We start from the raw sequence: 17,703 nt of genomic DNA, 5'->3' as shown, positions 1-17,703 counted from the left end.
TACTAGTAACATGACGTAAAGTCATGATTTTATTAAAGACACGGAGGTGAGTATTATGCATAACTCTTTCTTTATTTCCTCAGCAGCAAAGATAGAGGAATATAAATATTATCAAAAAATGAAAGAAAAAACTGTACAGGCATAACAGGTAGCCAATCACATAATAGAGGAAGTAGCTATATAAGTCCTGTGTCTCCCACAATCCCCCTCTTTCTTGCGAAACCGAAGACCAGGTAAGATAAAACGATGTCCCACTTGATCCAAACAGGAAACGGGAAACAAAACGATAACTTCAAGCTAAAAAAGATAGAGAAATATGGTAATTTCCAAACTCAAAACTGTAGACTTACCAAACATAACCGGGAGGAGTTCTACATGAAACAGGATTCTGGAATAGAAAAATATATAAGATTAGAAACCAATATAAAACTGCCAAAATCATCTAAGCATGATAAAATTACACGATACAGAAACATGATCTCAATACAGACCTAATTGACAACATACCTGTATAGCATCGAAGCATCTCCTATCCCAAATCCACACCGGGAGGGTGGGAGGGAATAATACTCGCCTCCGTGTCTTTAATAAAATCATGACTTTACGTCATGTTACTAGTAAAATCTGGGAATTTTATTAAAGACACGGAGGCTCATATTATGCAAGTTCAAAGCTGTGCTATCACTTGAGATGCGATGTGTTCAATTGGTCTGAAATAGAAGTCTCTGAAGGTCGATTCTCGGGACCAGTCCGCTGCGCGCATGATGTCTTCCAGACGGCAACCAACTGTGGATGCCTTCGAGGCCATAGCACCTCGTACAGAATGAGGCGTAAAGATAGACGTGTCTATACCCGCTAGGGATAGAAGCCAACGAATCCAACGCGCTAGCGTCGGTGTCGATACTGGGCGATGAGGAGCCTTAAACGAAATGAATAGGGGATGTCGGTCAGATGAACGCAACGGTCGCGTAGCCTCTAGATAGGCCTTCAAACAATCCACCGGACAGAGTGCCGGACATAACGAGAATCTAGGATATACGAAGGATTTGGATGCCGACTTAGTCCTCCTAGATATGCTGAAAGTAACGCCCTCAGGAGTAAACACAAAGGCACCCCAATCAAGAGCCCTGACATCGGAGACTCTCTTACAAGAGACCAGGCAAAACAGCATAACCATCTTGGAGGATAGTTGTTTAAGAGTCAAGTCATGGTTAGGATACCACTCCGACAGAAACCGCAACATTATGTTGACGTCCCAAAAGGCCGAAAACCGCGACCTAGGTGGACGGACGAAGCGAATACCCTTGAGAAGACGGCATACAAAAGGATGTTTGCCGACGGGTAAACCGTCCAAACCTCCGTGACCGGCAGATATGGCCGAGCGAAAAACATTGATAGTCCTGTACGCCTTGCCTGAGTCGAACAGGGCTGTGAGAAACCCCAGGATCAAATGGAGAGGGGCAGATACGGGATCCACTGCCCGTTCCATGCACCAATCAGACCAAGACTTCCATGCAGCTCGGTAAGCTGATCGCGTGCCCGGAGCCCAGGCGTTATCGAGGAGCAAGAGAGTTGACTGTGGAACGTCAGGGACAAGCCAGCGTCCCCTGAAAGGAACCATGCTACTAGGGGCAGCTGGTGTTGTAGCACCAATTCGTGCGAGTTCCCATCCGGATCCAGAAGGAGGTTCTTGAAGTTCGGTAACAGACGAGGGAAGTCTATGGACAACTCCATCAAACGAGGGAACCCACGGACGGGATCTCCACAGAGGGGTGATCAGAGCTAGACAACAGTCGTGACGAACCAGCTTCGAGATCGTACGAGCAATCATGTTGAATGGAGGAAAGGCATACAGGTGGCCCGGAGGCCATTCCTGAAGAAAGGCATCCGTCGCCACAGCCGCCGGGTCCGGTCTCCAACTGTAGAACTTCGGCAACTGAGTGTTCAGTCGAGAGGCGAACAGGTCCATCTCGAACCGTCCCCACAGCCTGGTTAGGCCTTGGAAGACCGAGGCGTGCAATCGCCAGTCTCCCGAGTCTCTCAAGTGCCTGGAGTTCCAATCCGCACCGGAATTGTCCAGACCCGGAATATGTTCCGCCGTCACCGAAACGTTGTTGAGAAGGCAGAATTGCCAAAAGTCCTTCGCCAGTAGAGCCAACATCTTGGACTTGGTGCCGCCCAGGTGATTTATGTATCGGACCGCCGATACGTTGTCCAACTTGAGGAGAACACAACAGTTCGCCCTTCCAGGGGTAAGGCTGCGAATCGCAAAGGCTCCCGCCAGAAGTTCTAGGCAGTTGATGTGTAACGACTTCTCTGCGTCGGACCATCTGCCCCCCGTGGAAATGTTGCCACAACGAGCCCCCCAGCCGTGCAAGCTGGCATCTGATTCTATGATCACGTCCGGAACGGAACCGAAAATCGCCCTTCCGTTCCAGGCTTCCATGTGTGCCAACCACCATACCAGCTCGTCTCTGGATTCCTCGTCCAAACAAATTCGGGATTCGTACGATTGACCCGAACGTAGGTGTGACCCCTTGAGCCGCTGGAGAGCCCGGTAATGCAAAGGGCCTGGGGATATCGCCTGAATGGAGGAGGCCAGTAGACCGATAATCCTTGCCAGCTGCCGGACCGACAAGTCCGAAGCACGAAGAGCCCGACGAAGCTCCTTCTGGATGGCTTTTATCTTGGACTCCGGCAAGTACAGGAACTGCCGTACGGAATCCACCTGGAACCCCAAAAACTCCATAGACTGGGCGGGTTTCAGGACCGACTTGTCCCAGTTGACCAGAAAACCTAGGTTCTGTAAGAGGTTGACCGTCCAGTCTAAATGCAACCTCAGGCATTCCAACGATTGGGACATGATTAGGATGTCGTCCAGGTAAATAATCAGTCGAACCCCTCGGGTACGGAGGAACGACACCACCGGCTTCATTACCTTGGTGAAACACCAAGGGGCCGAGGAGAGACCGAACGGCAGGCATGTAAAACGCCAACGCCGTCCGTGCTAGGTGAAGTGCAAGTAGTCCCTGGACTCTACTGCTATTGGAACCGTGAAGTACGCATCCTTCAGGTCCAACTTGGCCATCCAATCCGACTGTCTCAGAAGGTCTCTGAGACAATGAATGCCTTCCATCTGGAAATGCTGGTAGCGCAGGAAGGCGTTGAGAGGGCGAAGATTTATCACTGGGCGGACACCGCCCCCTTTCTTGGGTACAAGGAAGAGATTGCTCGTAAAGCCTGGAGTGGCGAACGGCAATTCTTCGATGGCCCCCTTCGAGAACATCTCCGCGACTTCCGCGGAGATCATCGCGTCCTGCTCCTGTGGGAGAGACAATTCCCTGGGGGTATACGTTTGAACAGGCAGGGAGACAAAATCTAGTTGGTAACCCTTTACGCACTGCAGAACCCAAGCATCTGAGGTTATAACTGCCCACTTTGGGTAGAATAAGGCCAGCCTCCCCGCCACCCGAACCTGATCGAGAAGGGAAGAAGGGGTACTCACCATAAGGGCGTCTGCCCGAAGACCCACCACGGGGGTATCTGGAGCCCCACGATCTCCCTCTAGCCGGGAAGAAGGGAGGCGTTTTCGGATCCTGGAACCCTCGAGAGGGGAAAAAGGAACCTCTGGTGGCACGGAATGAGCCTCGGAAACCACGGCCGGGTGGACGGTTCCTGCTACGCCCGGCCCCACCGAAAACCTTGGGCGCGAAGACGCGCTTCATATTTGCCTGCGCCTTGTCGATAGCCGTAAAGGTTTTAACATAGGACCCCATGTCCTTCACAAAGGATGTGCCGAACAACATCCCCTCATCGGCTGAGTCAGCCTCAGCTACGGTCATAGCGGCCAGTTTAGGGTCTATTTTCAAAAGAATAGCCTTGCGTCTCTCGGAGGACATAGCCGTGTTAGCATTCCCCACAAGGCAGATAGCTCGCTGGACCCACCCGATGGCCACATCTACATCCAGAACTGAGTCACCATTATGAGCGGCATCAAGAAGCTCGTAGAGCTTAGACAGGGGGCCCAGCGTATCTAGAATTTTATCTTGGCACCCTTTCAGGGAGTGATCAAGACCCTTTTTAGGCTTCCACCCAGACTTATTCAGAAACTGGGCAATTTGAGGGTCAACGTCTGGGGTTTTAAGGCAGCGCCAGGGAGGGAAGGTCGTGGGCATTCGGCGCGCAATTTATTGCGGCCTTCCTTGGACAGAGGTGTGCGAATCCGTTTAGCCACATATTGGGCGATATGGTCCGGAGGGACCCATTCAGCAGACCTCGGGTGACGTAGGTCGTCCGGGTCGAACAGGGGGTTACCCTGTGGGTCTAAAAGCCCCTTATTATCATCCCCAGTGGGGTCTGGTACTTTTCCTCGTGGGTTGGCAGAGGACCCAGTAGGGGTTACACCCGTAGGGGGTTGATCCTCGTCTGACTCGCCCTCAACATAGGAGTCACACTCCATGATATCGGAATCATCTTCCACACTCCGGTCGGTATCCGACCCATTATCCAGGGCTCTAGCCCGTTTCCATAACCTAGCCTTTTTAGCCCGGCCAGGGGCTCTTGTGCGCGTGGGGTGCGCGCTATCTGCGACCGCCAGAGGCGTGTCAGTCATGGCAGGCAAGGCCTGCATCGAGGAGTGGGAGCCGATATGGCGAGATTTTGCCTTAGCCTTACGGGCACCCGGCACAGTTTGGGCAGGGGAAGGGGACCCCACACCCAGGGGGGTAGGGGTAGCCATGGGAGGCAAAAATACAGAATGAAGTGACTGGGTGAAGGAGGACGAAACAGCCCCCATAGCGGAGGCAATAGCCTTCTGAAGGGAGGACGCCATGGTGGCCTCCAATAAGGCCTGGAACTCCTGAGAGGCCATAGCACCCTCAGGGTTGTCTTTCGGGAAATCCCCAGAGGGGTCAGTAGGCCCATCCTTATTATCCTGCATAATGGCGGTAGTCACTAAGGGTAAAACTGCACTAAGGCAAACCTAAAGAAAATTACCAGACAAGGGTTGAGTAACCCAGCAGAACAGCAAAACGGATTATAACTCGATCGTTGGTGTAGCAGGGGAACCCGAGAAACAGGGACCGACCGCACGGCAGGACAGGGCGACACAAATGACCGCCCAAAATGGCCGCCGCACGTGTCAGAGTGCGCTCGCGGGCCGGCTCCCGGCGGGGGAAGGGGCGCGTGCACCTACCCGCGCGGGCAGCCCGTGAGAGGGGAACGAGCACACTCAGCCGCGGTCGCAGAGAGAGGACCGTCGCGGCAGATTAACCACGCCGAAAAGCGATCAGAGAGAACGGGGGCGGGATGGAGGGGAAAGCACAGCCCGCGATGGCGGGCAAAGTCCCAGGGGAGAACACCCAACTACACCAACGATGTGGTCAAAAACAAACACCAAATACAGAAGTATAATAATATTAAGAGCTATAAGCAACAATTGCAAAATACATGTAAATAACACAACACAAAATGCAATCAGTAGTAGAGCTCAGTAAGGTACTTAGCTGTCTGAGGAAGCAGCAAAGAAAGAGGGGGATTGTGGGAGACACAGGACTTATATAGCTACTTCCTCTATTATGTGATTGGCTACCTGTTATGCCTGTACAGTTTTTTCTTTCATTTTTTGATAATATTTATATTCCTCTATCTTTGCTGCTGAGGAAATAAAGAAAGAGTTATGCATAATATGAGCCTCCGTGTCTTTAATAAAATTGCTATTTTAAACTTTTAAAAATGAGAGTCCGGAAATCTAGACTTGAAAGTATACTCTAATGTTAAAATTTAATATATGCATTTTCAACATTAGAGTATTCCTTTAAAGTATATCACACAATTGTATCTCATGCAATCAAATGGAGTACAGATATTATTGCATCTGGTAAATATGTCAATACAATGCCTTTAGCTTTAGTCATCTCAAGGACAGAGGAAAAAATAGTAATAAATTGATTGTGCCCTGAATCAACTTGTGTGCCTTTATGTATCTTAGCTGTTTAACTTTACAATAAACAGTGTCATTTACAACAATGCACTTGAGATTATTTTCCAGGCAGTAAAACAGCAAAAATGTATTACGGTGAAGGAGAGGGGTAAATAAAAGAAATCTACTTAAGAAACAGCAATGTACTGGCTTCAAAAGCAGCACACATGATTAATTTAAAACCTGGCATGTACTCTGTAATTTATTCTGCATAGTCTGCATTTGAGACCCCCTTTATATTATTTTTAGCAACATAGTGATACTAACAATAATTATATTTTTGTCATCGATCATTCGGTTAAAGGAAGTACTAAAGTTTATTGTCTGCAGCTTGGAGAAAAGGTCTATAATTATATCGCCCAAATAGAAAGCATCCATTGAGAAAATTGGAATGATTCCTAGAATCTGTTATGCCTAGTAACATGTCTCTTTTTACTACTTTTCACTACTGAAATACCATTGCTCATAAAGAAGAACAGACTACTCTAAAAGTATTATTATCTTTATCACACTATAATATTTAATTTTTCAAAATAGTGCATTTGAATACATATATATAATGAGCATTAAGTAATGATAGGTACAAAAATATATAGTTCTATTTTTTGGCTGGGGTTCAGATTTTTTTTGCTAGCTTTTTATCTGTTTTTTGATAATTGTTAACAAACATTTTAGTATATACAATTACAAATTAACAGCAATGCATCCACAATTGTTCCATGATAAGGAGTACTGCTTAACAGTCAGTATTCTATACACAAGTATGATGAAGATAGAATCTAGAAGTAATGCTTTACAACCACTATGCATTAAATATAAATAAAATAGAAGACCATAAGTATATTGCAAGTAAAGTAAAGACAAACATTTAAGTATGCTGGGTGCTTGTGCATCATTTACCTGGGGAAGAGATGACAGCAAGATGCACTATGAGAAGAGGTCAGGCTGGCGGAGGCAGTGTTATGCTTTGGGCAATGTTCTGCTAGGAATCCTTGACAACCATGACAACCATTGAACCAATGACAACCATGACAGGGCAAAGCACCCATTCAACTTCCCGAGCCAGTAGGAGAACGGCGTTCGGGAGATTTAAACTACCGAACAAGGGGAACATTCGTATGCTTGCAGCCAGGGGGAGCCTTCATTGGCATTTGTGCGAGAACTCCCGAAAGAAGACCGGTCAAAGCCTAAAATCCTCTGGAACTATTTTGGGGCTCATGGTCAATAGGTCTAAACTTCACTCGAATGGCGTTCCTAATCTACCGAACGGATCTGAGTGATATTTTGACAAAGTGGGTGCTCAGATCCCTGCTATTCGGAGAACTAACTTACGTGGAGTTCTGAGATATTAAAATATGTGTTATGTTATTTTACAATATTGTATATTTTCTGTACCTGGGAGACAAAGCAATTAAAGAGTTGTTCTTACTCAATTATCTCCCAGGCACAGAGGAGGAGTTTGTGAACTATTTACTTGTCTCTTACTTGTCCCCACTCAGGTCCACCAGGGGAAAACCCCTGGAATGTAATTTAAGAAACCCCTTGCATAAAAGGGTCTGAATAAAAATCGGTTGACTTCCAGAACTTGGATATTGTATTGCTTCCTCAGCTACAACGAGTCTACAGTGGCAAAATTGATGCAGAATATTGGAGCTCCGCTACAGTCTGTATAGATGTTTAAAGAGCAACTGGATGAATACTTGCAAAAACATAATATTCAGGGATATCATTTTTAATACTTGGGGTAACAGTTTCTAAATCCAATGCAAGATCTGACTGACATTCTGATCTGACTGCCATTCTGGGGGTCAAAAGTGAATTTTTTCCTAGTTTTTTTGCAAAATTGAAATGCGCTCCAAACTGTATTTTTTCCCTGTTTTGGATCAACAGCAAAAATAGATGTGATAAAGGCTGAATTTGATAGACTCATGTGTCTTCTCAACCTTTGTAACTACATAACTATGTGAGAATAGAAATGGTCTTAATTTAATTTAGTTATAATACCAATACCTAAAAATAATTTAACAGAGGTCAACTATACAATGTCTTAATATCATTTAGTAATAATTCCAATACTTAAAAATAATTTAACAAAGGTCATTAAATATAAGAAACTTACTATAAACACTAGTAACTGTGTTTAAACATAAAATATTTTTACTTAGTCTTTATGTGTACTAAAGTCATCGCTCAACTAATCAAAAATGTGCATCTTGTTCATACCATCAGAACCCATGCCTATCTTGCAATATTGACCTTGCAAATCTCACACTTTGCCCCAGTCTTGTAGTACATGGCTTTTCATATTAAAGCACATAATAATGAGCTCATGCATTATAATGTGTCATATGAGAACACAATTTTAATCATATACCTTTGTATATAATTTGTTTTACATATATAATTTATAACACTATCACACTATTTTTTGTTGTGTGTTCTCTCTTAGATTATACAGCCATTTTTTGTTGTTTCTATTCTTACATCTATTGCTCACTGCTCACTTGATCTGTGATTAAAATCAACATTTAGTGGCTATATTCTAGCAATCAATCATCTTTTTCCCATCAATCATGTTTTTTGGCTCCTCAGTAAAAATGTGGGTATTTTCAGCGTCTATTTTAAAGTTAGGTATTATTTCTATTTTGTGATATTTTATTTAGGTTTGCATATTTTAATAGCATTATAGATATATGCATTGTTGTGGAGGTCAAATCGAATCTGAATTAGAGTTTGAAATTGTTTTTCATGTGATAGATAAAGCTTTTCTGTTATATTCTGTGTTACAATCCTCGGGTTAAAGTTTTCTTAATTTAGCTTATAAATATATTCAAGATATGTTTTAGAAAGAATATTTTCCCCTTTCAAAATATTAACCATTTTCCTGACAGAAAGTTTACACTAAATGTTGCTAGTGAAGGGGTTAAATCAATGAAATCCACTGGATATAAACCCATTCAATTTAAATAAAACACAAACTGAGAATCCCCAATGATCATGCATGTCCTGCAGTGGGTTGCAGTTCACTGGGGTGAAGTTTACTGTGCTTTGTTTGGCATTTTCACAGCAATCTATTTTTATTTCACTTTTTTTTTATTTTTAAATGTCATTTTACTATACTCTTTGTCCACTGGAAGGTCTCGTGACCAACAGGCTTTTTATGTTTAATGATTCTATTATGACACTTCCTTAACAAATTGAGCCAAGTTGATGGTAATGTAAATTTATTACCAGTTAAGTGTCCAAACTCAGTTCACCAAAACCGCTCCTCAATTAGTGATCCGATTCGGACCTTTAGCCCACCAAAAAGAATATGTCTCACTGCAGTTACAATAATTTATCAAATGGAATATCATACAAGCAAATAGAATGTGGATATTTGTAATAATAGGTTACCTTAAAGGGACACTCCAGGCACCCAGACCACTTCTGCCCATTGGAGTGGTCTGGGTGCCAACTCCCACTACCCTTAACCCTGCAACTGTAATTATTGCAGTTTTCATAAACTGCAATAATTAATTTGCAAGGTAAACTCCTCTTCTAGTGGCTGTCTACTAAACAGCCACTAGAGGGCACTTCCTTCTTCATAGCACAGGTTTTCTGTGCTAGAGCGTCGCTGGACGTCCTCACGCTGTGTGAGGACCTCCAGCATCGCTCAATTACCCATAGGAAAGCATTGAAAAGCATTTTCAATGCTTTCCTATGGAGAGCTCTAATGCGCATGCGCGGCATTGCTGCACATGCGCATTAGGTCTCCTCAGCCGGCGGGCGGGATCAGTCTTCCCCACCGGCTGACATGATGAAGGGGAGGAGCAGCGGCGACCTGAAACCACTGCCAAGGGAAATCAGCGGGGTTCTCAGGTAAGTCACTGAAGGGGTTTTCACCCCTTCAGCAACCGGTGATGGGTTTGGGGAGGGAGAGGGGACCTGCAGTGCCAGGAAAACTGATTGTTTTCCTGGCACTGGAGAGTCCCTTTAAGCACATTTTTGCAGTTGTCATTACATTTTTCTTTACAGCTATTTGTTTGTTATTTTACCATGATTTGTTTATATATATTTATTTATTTATTTATTTTTAATATAAATAATATTGCTGCATTATAATATTTTAATTGCTCATGTAACATCCAAGTCTTTTTTATTTTTTATATATATCAACCCACAAGCATATTTTTGCATTGTTACTGTCAGATAGATGGCAGCAGTGATTCTTTTAATTAAACTCCAAGCAATTCTGTTATAATAGCACCAAGCATAAAGCACTGAGAAAATAGATAATAGACAGTATTTAGATTTTTAGAATTGTGAGTAGCATCTAAAAGAAACATCTATTCTTTTGTCTAAATGGCATTATCACAAATTAGCCACCATTATCCTCTAATGAACAAATTAATGAATGTTGTGATAATATCAAGAGCTATTTTGTAATGTTAATGAAAGTGGCCCTATAGACAACATTAATATCACTCTTACACTTTATCATCAGATAAATTATGCGATGAACAACTGAAGGTTAAAAGAAATGTATTCCACAGAAATATACTTGAATCACATTTTATGATTTTTTTTTCTAGAAATTCTTCAAATACCATTTCCTACAATCTGATAAATTGTCAAATGAAATAAACTAAAGATGCAGGAAAATTATTTTTCTTAGACCTTATGAGTGAGCCAGTTTCATGGTAACTATTGCTTGCAAGATAATGTTAAAGCAGGAAACCATTTCTATAGGTATAGTCACACAAATTGCAGGCGATGTTACTTCCAAAGAACTAGTAATAGATCTGTAAGTCACACTTGTGATTTGTGCATTCAACCTGCATTTTTGTGTTGTTAAGCAGCATAGTTGGTAGAAATGATGCATCAGGTGTGTTTTTGGGACACTCTAAACACCATAAACATTGCACCATGTCCTCAGTATAATGGCTATGGTGCTATGAAGGTATGGGTACTGTCAGTGCCAAGCAGTGATTGCATCTCTCCTTGTGACAGGTTTTGTGTGTGTCAGTGTTTGCATATGTGAATGTGTGTAAGTGTATGCATCTGTCATTTTCTCAGTGTTAGTGTGTGTCACTGTTTATCTGTGTATGTGTGCCAGTATTTGTGTGTGTCAGTGTATGCATCTGTGCATACTGTATGTGTCAGTGTATTTGTGCATCTGTGTCAGTTTTTGTGAATATGTGCATTTATGTCAGTATGTGTCATACCTATTGGAGTGTATCTGTGTGTAAATGTGTCTATAGACATTTATGTGTGGCAGTGTATGGATGTTTCAATGAATGGCAATGTGCCTCTGTGTGTATGTGTGTGTGTGTGTGTGTGTGTGTGTGAATACCTATTTGCATGCAATCACCACTATGACACACAAACACACCCCTGCATTCAAACATCAGCACTGTACACAAAAACATTAAAGCATTTAAATTCCAACATTGCACACACCCTTGCATTTACATGCCAACATTACAGACAAATACACTCTTGCATTCGTACACTAACACTACATAAACAAACTTGCATTTTAACCCATAATTTCACACACACACACACACACACACACCTGCATTTAAATACCAACACTACACACAGACCCCCTGCGTTCAAATATACTACATACAAAAACATATCTAAATTCACAGATACAGCATACAAATAGGACACTGAAAGGATGAGTAAGTAGTTGATCCACAGCTGGCAAAGCGTTGTGAGATTTGTACAGCATCTGAGGATCTTCTCTATTGTCGGGGGCTTAGCAGATTCTTGAAACAGGACAATGTTTTCTAGTCATGCCCCTGCGTGTTGTTCTCTATATTCAAACCTTTTAGGAGTGGTTTGACCAAACCTGAGTTTTCTGTGGCATAGAGTGTGCCTCTTTGTCACTTAAATGGTACTTTATATGTAATAAACTATTTTTTGATTTGTAATGTATGCTATGCAGAGATAATTAATGATTCCTAAAACAGTAATAATAATATTATTAAACCATTTGACCAGAAAGTGTACTGTTACTATTCATTAGTTGTCATGTACATGCTAATGAATATGTTCAACCGATACTGCTCCTGTCTCTCCTTTTTTTTTTCAGTCCTCTCGCTCACCCCATGTCTCCTGGATCCTATCTCCATTCATATTAGGAAGTCTTCCAATCAGCTATCACTGAGATCTTTAATCTGTCTCTCTCGTTTCTGTTTTTACCACCCAATTTAAATTAGATGACCAATGACTTGATTGTTAACAAAGTGTAAAGGTCATTACTCACTACTGCTCCATCTTGATCGTTCTGCTAGCTAAAATACCGTTGACTACCATTCTCTCTATAACCTTAGTCTGCGGGACTCAGTTCTTTCATGGTTTTCTTCATCCTTTCTCGACCTCTTTTAAGGTGTCATTTTCTGGCACACTCTTTTACTATCTTTTTCTGATAGCACTCCATTGTGAGCCCCAGTCCATATTCATCCTACACTTTCTCACTTGGTTACCTGATTAATTTGTTTGGTTTTTGAATATCACGGTTGTGTTGAAAACACACTGACTTACCTGCCTATTCTCAATTTCTGATTTGGTATTTTCTGCTTTCTAAAATCCAGGCTTTCAAGTACAAATCATTTTGTCTTTCCACTATTGGCACCAAAATAACTTTAGCTTAATGAAACCGTTTTTTTTTTTTTAATCTTTTTTTTTATATATATATTTATTTCAGACGAGTACCTGCCTTGTATAGTTTTACTAATACTTCTATATTTCAGACCTTGGTACTCTTGTCATCATAAATATATCATGCTATTCTATTAAACTCCCTGTGACTCCCCACCCAAATCCCCATTCCTCCCCCCCTCCCCCATCCCTTGGTTTGATTTTATTATATATTCTTATTTATCAAATTTGCTTTACCCTTTTAATTTTGGAGAGAGAGAGCCTCTTATACCTAATGTATTTTCCTTATTTTATTATTCTGTTTTGTTTGCTTGTTTAGAAGTTAAGATCTTTACCTTCTTTTCCTCCCTTCCACTTCTCTGGCCCTTGTCTGAGTCTGGACCTTAGCTATACCTGATTTAATTATTGCGTGCTAGCTTCAGAAGTGAGGAGAGTAGTGTTGAGGATATTTATTAGGTTATCATTTCCATTTTGCATATCCATGTATCCCAGTCTTCTATTTGAGTAGATCTGTTTCCTAAGTTCACCAGGATACCCCTTTCTATTCTTGCTTGGCACATTGTGTTATTAATTCTTGGATGCGTGGGATTATCCCTGTTTTCCAATTTTGTGCTAAAAGTAGTTTAGCTGCTGTATTTATATGTAGAATTATCATTAATATTTGTTTTGTCATTTTTGGCATTATGATATTTATAGAGCGCCGTCAAATTCCGCAGCGCTTTACAATTGGTGGACGAACAGACATGTAGTTGTAACCAGACAAGTTGGACACACAGGAACAGAGGGGTTGAGGGCCCTGCTCAATGAGCTTACATGCTAGAGGGAGTGGGGTAAAATGACATAAAAGGTAAGGATAGTATTAGACTAGTGACAGTTGCAGAAGAGGAATCAGTTGGGAGCTATTAACAGTTTAATTGATACGCTTTAATGAAGAAGTGGGTTTTTAACGATTTTTTGAAGGAGTGGAGACTGGTTGAGCATCTAACGGAGGATGGAAGCGAGTTCCACAAGAACGGTGCAGCCCTCAAGAAATCTTAAAGGCGAGCATCAGAGGTGGGAGTACGGACAGAAGATAGACGTAAGTCTTCAGCAGATCTTAAGGGCCTAGACGGGACATACTTGTGTACAAGGGAGGATAGATAGGTGGGAGCAGCATTATGTAGAGATTTGAAAGCAAGAACCAGAATTTTAAATTGAGCTCTATATTTTATAGGAAGCCAATGTAGGGACTGACAGAAGGGTGAGGCATGGGAGGTGCGGGCGGACAGGAAGATGAGCCTCGCCGCCGCATTCATTATGGACTGTAACGGCGCAAGTTGGGAGCACGTAAGACCACTGAGAAGCGGATTACAGTAGTCAAGGCGAGAAAGGACAGTGGAATGGACTAACACCTTAGTCGCATCTGGCGTTAAGTAGGGGCGGAGACGCGCAATGTTTTTGAAATGGAAATGACAAGATTTGGCGATAGATTGAACATGAGGCTTGAAGGAGAAGTCGGAGTCAAAGAGAACACCTAGGCAGCGAGCCTGCGTGGTGGAGCTGATGGTAGCACCGTTGACTTAGAGGGAGACAGACACAGGAGTAACAACACTTGAGGGAGGAAAGACCAGAATTTCAGTTTTGGTCAAATTTAGTTTAAGGAAGTGGGCCGCCATCCAGTTAGAAACAGCAGAGAGGCAGTCAGAGACACTAGTCAAGAGGGATGGGGAGAGATCAAATCCAACTTATAATTTATCTTCAATTCTTTTCTTCAGTGTTGCATCTTATGTTATCATGTATGGAAAACTATTGCTCTGTTATTTTTTACTTTTGACATTGCAAATTTGTAAATTGTTTATAATTTCTTCTGTTAATATTATTGCCTGAAAATGTTATCAATATTATTCATTATGTTATTGAATATATGATTCATTACATTTACCTATTGCTAAACATCTAATACTTGTATGAACGTGAATTGGTTATAATTTATATATACTTAACAGGTGTTTTTTATTCTATATTTTCATAGCACAATGTCCGGCAAATGAAATTCGTTTAGAGTCATCTGGAGTAATTCTCAGTCCAGGATACCCTGAAAACTACCCCAATTCTCAAACCTGTTCTTGGACAATAAAAGTTGAAGCAGGTTATAATGTAACTATTTTTGTGGATACATTTCAAAGTGAAAAACAATTTGATGAACTTGAGATATTTGAAGGTAAGAAAAATTTATATTTTTTAGAAATCCCATTACTAATAAATATGGCATGTGTAATATCTACTTGCAATTTAATATCCTAATTCTAAAGATAAATAATACACTGTCAAAACTTCAAACTGTCCTAAAGTTAAACAGCTATAATTTTTAATAGCCTAAATTGCCTACATTTAAAAAAAAAAAAAAAAAGTTTGCAAGTTTATTTGTTAAAATTAGAATGTTATGGAGTTTAGGAAAAACAAACCTTTTCATTATTTGTCAAATCAAGTGTAAATCAAAATCGGAATTGCAGATATTTAATGCAACTCAGGGAATAGTTATTCTAAATTTAGCACTGAGAAAATATGTTTGTTATAAACCAATTTTAAATAGCTATGTTGGAGATTTGTCTAGCTAGGGTGCAAGTCAATTAGAAGCTCACTGCAAATTCACTTTTACTAAATAGACTCCTAATTTTATGGAGAATCTAAATCATTAATCTGATATGTAGGTTGCAATCTATTGTGACTCCTAAGCTCTTTTGCTTTTAGTATATTTTGTGAAGTTCCATGCTCTCTAACCAAGTTAATTAAGTCAGGTCAAAGTGACTGCTTGAATCTATTGGATAAGTTGTGAATCTTACTACTAACAAGCATAGAAAAATAGGTGTTAAATAAAACTGCATTTAAAAAGTTCTCAAGTAATCTTAAGCAGAACTTCATCTTGGATATATAAGTTTTTATTTAGTATGCTTAATTAACTAAACTAAACATTTTTTTTAGAATGTTTCAATGAAAAGTTTAAGAGTGAATATGAAAATCCCATATTACTATACACACAATTAGTATGTATATACTTCATTAATAGTTATCCTTTAAGGTGTCTATGGGTATTTTTACACTTTTATTTTCCTATTTTAGTACCAAACTGTGCTAATTATAGATCTCTATGAATCTTCTGTCGTGATGAACAAGTCATACTGATGGATGTTGCAGAGATATTTGAAATAATGCTCCACAACACCAGGAGTCTGTATGATTTAGAATATCTACACCAGGGATGCCCACAAGGTAGTTCCCTAGATGTTGTAGAACTACAACTCCCTATGCTGCTTTGCATGCATTTAGAATGCCTTTGGAGTGACAAAGCATCATGGAAGCTGTAGTTTTAAAACATCTGTGGATCTACCTTTTGGACACCTCTGATCTACACAAACAATCTGGTCCAGTCAGGCAAGAAGTTGACAGCCCTTATTTGGTATTTAGTAACCCTTACATTTATTTATTCATTTATAAAATATATTACCAGGATGGATACATTTTGCTCATCTATATCTCAAATAGCAAATATAAATACATTTTATAAAAATAGACAGGGGTCCTTTATAAATCAGAGAGGCATCACTATAACTACTAGACTTGGGCTTTCCGTTTTAAATGAACCATGATTCGTCCCTATTTTGGGTATTCAGTAATTTGTCTGTATTCCACAAGTTGAAATCACCATATGAACGAATCACAAAACAAATAAATTGGCAAAGAACAATCTGTTTTTTTGTTTCGTGATTTGGAAGATCATCTATGGCACAAGAAAAGTGGGGAGGAAATGGTTAAGAAGTTGATTTTTATTTTTGCACATTTGTTAATCAGTTAATTTGAATCATTCTTCCTAAAAGGTTTTCATTGGAAGTTCATCGAAATGAAATGTCACATGCAGGAAATATGGTTCTACTGAGGAACCACATTTTGTTGCCATGTACAAGTCAAATGATGCAGGTATCCATGAACATATATATTTCTAGCTTTTAACTGTAACCAAGCAGTTGGTAAAATGTAAGCACTGCCAGTGTACCTGAATGGCCAAGTTAAAGAATTTTGTCCAAGACAGCTATACTATATGTTTCCAATACAGTCAGTCAATAGACTCTAATTTAAAGTGTCTTTGTTTTTTATTCTTTGGTTTTTTTGTATTTATTTTTCTTATTGTAAAGAATTAAAAACAAGACAATTAAATAATTGTTACAGCCAAATTCCAATTTAGGTATTTGACAAAAATTCTATAAATCACAAATTTGTACAGAATTGCAGAACTCTCACTAGTTTCTAAGATTAATAAGTCTGCAAACTCTAAAATCTTTGACAAATGACAAAAATGTATATTTAAAAACCCTACCAACAAACTTCAATCATAACAAGCTTATAATTCAATATATATTTATATATTTAAAAAAAAAATGATTCATGCAGCCAATGTGTCTTGGAATAGTTTTGCAGTGGTGAGCAGTTAAACAGACTTGTTATGATAAACGTTAAGTTCATATACAATACAATATATACATGTAATTAAAGTGAATAGAGATGGCAATTTTAAATAGAAAAATGTAAGCTGAATAGCTGATTGTGAAAAAATTATACAATTCAGCTATAGCCCTGTTTTTATATTTTAGCTTACATTTTGTCATTCAGATTATAATTTACTGCAATTTAGTTGAGTGAATAACCCGAATGAGCCACTTTAGCATCAATATGTAACTATGTGACTATTTTATTTACATATTCTATTTTAAAGGAACATCTGGGCAAAACTCACCGTTTGTTGCTTTAAGTGGAAATTTAACTGGGCAACAAAACTTTACAAGCAAAAGTAATAATGTTTATCTACGGTGGTCAACAGATCATGCAACAAATAAAAAAGGGTTCAAAATCCGTTATTCAGGTTAGTAAATTTGTTGTCTATAAAGTCTGTATATATACACACACATTTACTAATTAGATACATTGTTTAATACACTAGAACACTTCCTTGTCTATGCAAACATCTAATTGACCAAACCCTTGGCAGAATCTCAACACGTAACAGAATGCACTTTTATGGGATTTAGTACAATGCT

The 17,703-nt window shown here is 40.3% G+C and overlaps 1 protein-coding gene across 1 annotated transcript in view; it reads left to right on the top strand.

Annotated features, from left to right (window-relative positions):
* Positions 1-17,703, top strand: part of CSMD1 (CUB and Sushi multiple domains 1) — a 1,854,468-nt gene that overhangs the window by 1,694,611 nt on the left and 142,154 nt on the right. The window contains exons 47-48 of the mRNA XM_063441118.1: positions 14,646-14,834; positions 17,382-17,528. Of these exons, the coding sequence (XP_063297188.1) occupies positions 14,646-14,834; positions 17,382-17,528 (336 nt within the window). The remainder of the gene's footprint in view (positions 1-14,645; positions 14,835-17,381; positions 17,529-17,703) is intronic.

Source organism: Pelobates fuscus, chromosome 2 (genome assembly GCF_036172605.1).
Source record: "Pelobates fuscus isolate aPelFus1 chromosome 2, aPelFus1.pri, whole genome shotgun sequence".
NCBI classification, from domain to species: domain Eukaryota; kingdom Metazoa; phylum Chordata; class Amphibia; order Anura; family Pelobatidae; genus Pelobates; species Pelobates fuscus.
The sequence above is the reverse complement of the archived record's forward strand: the minus strand, read 5'-3'. Positions and strand labels throughout refer to the sequence as shown.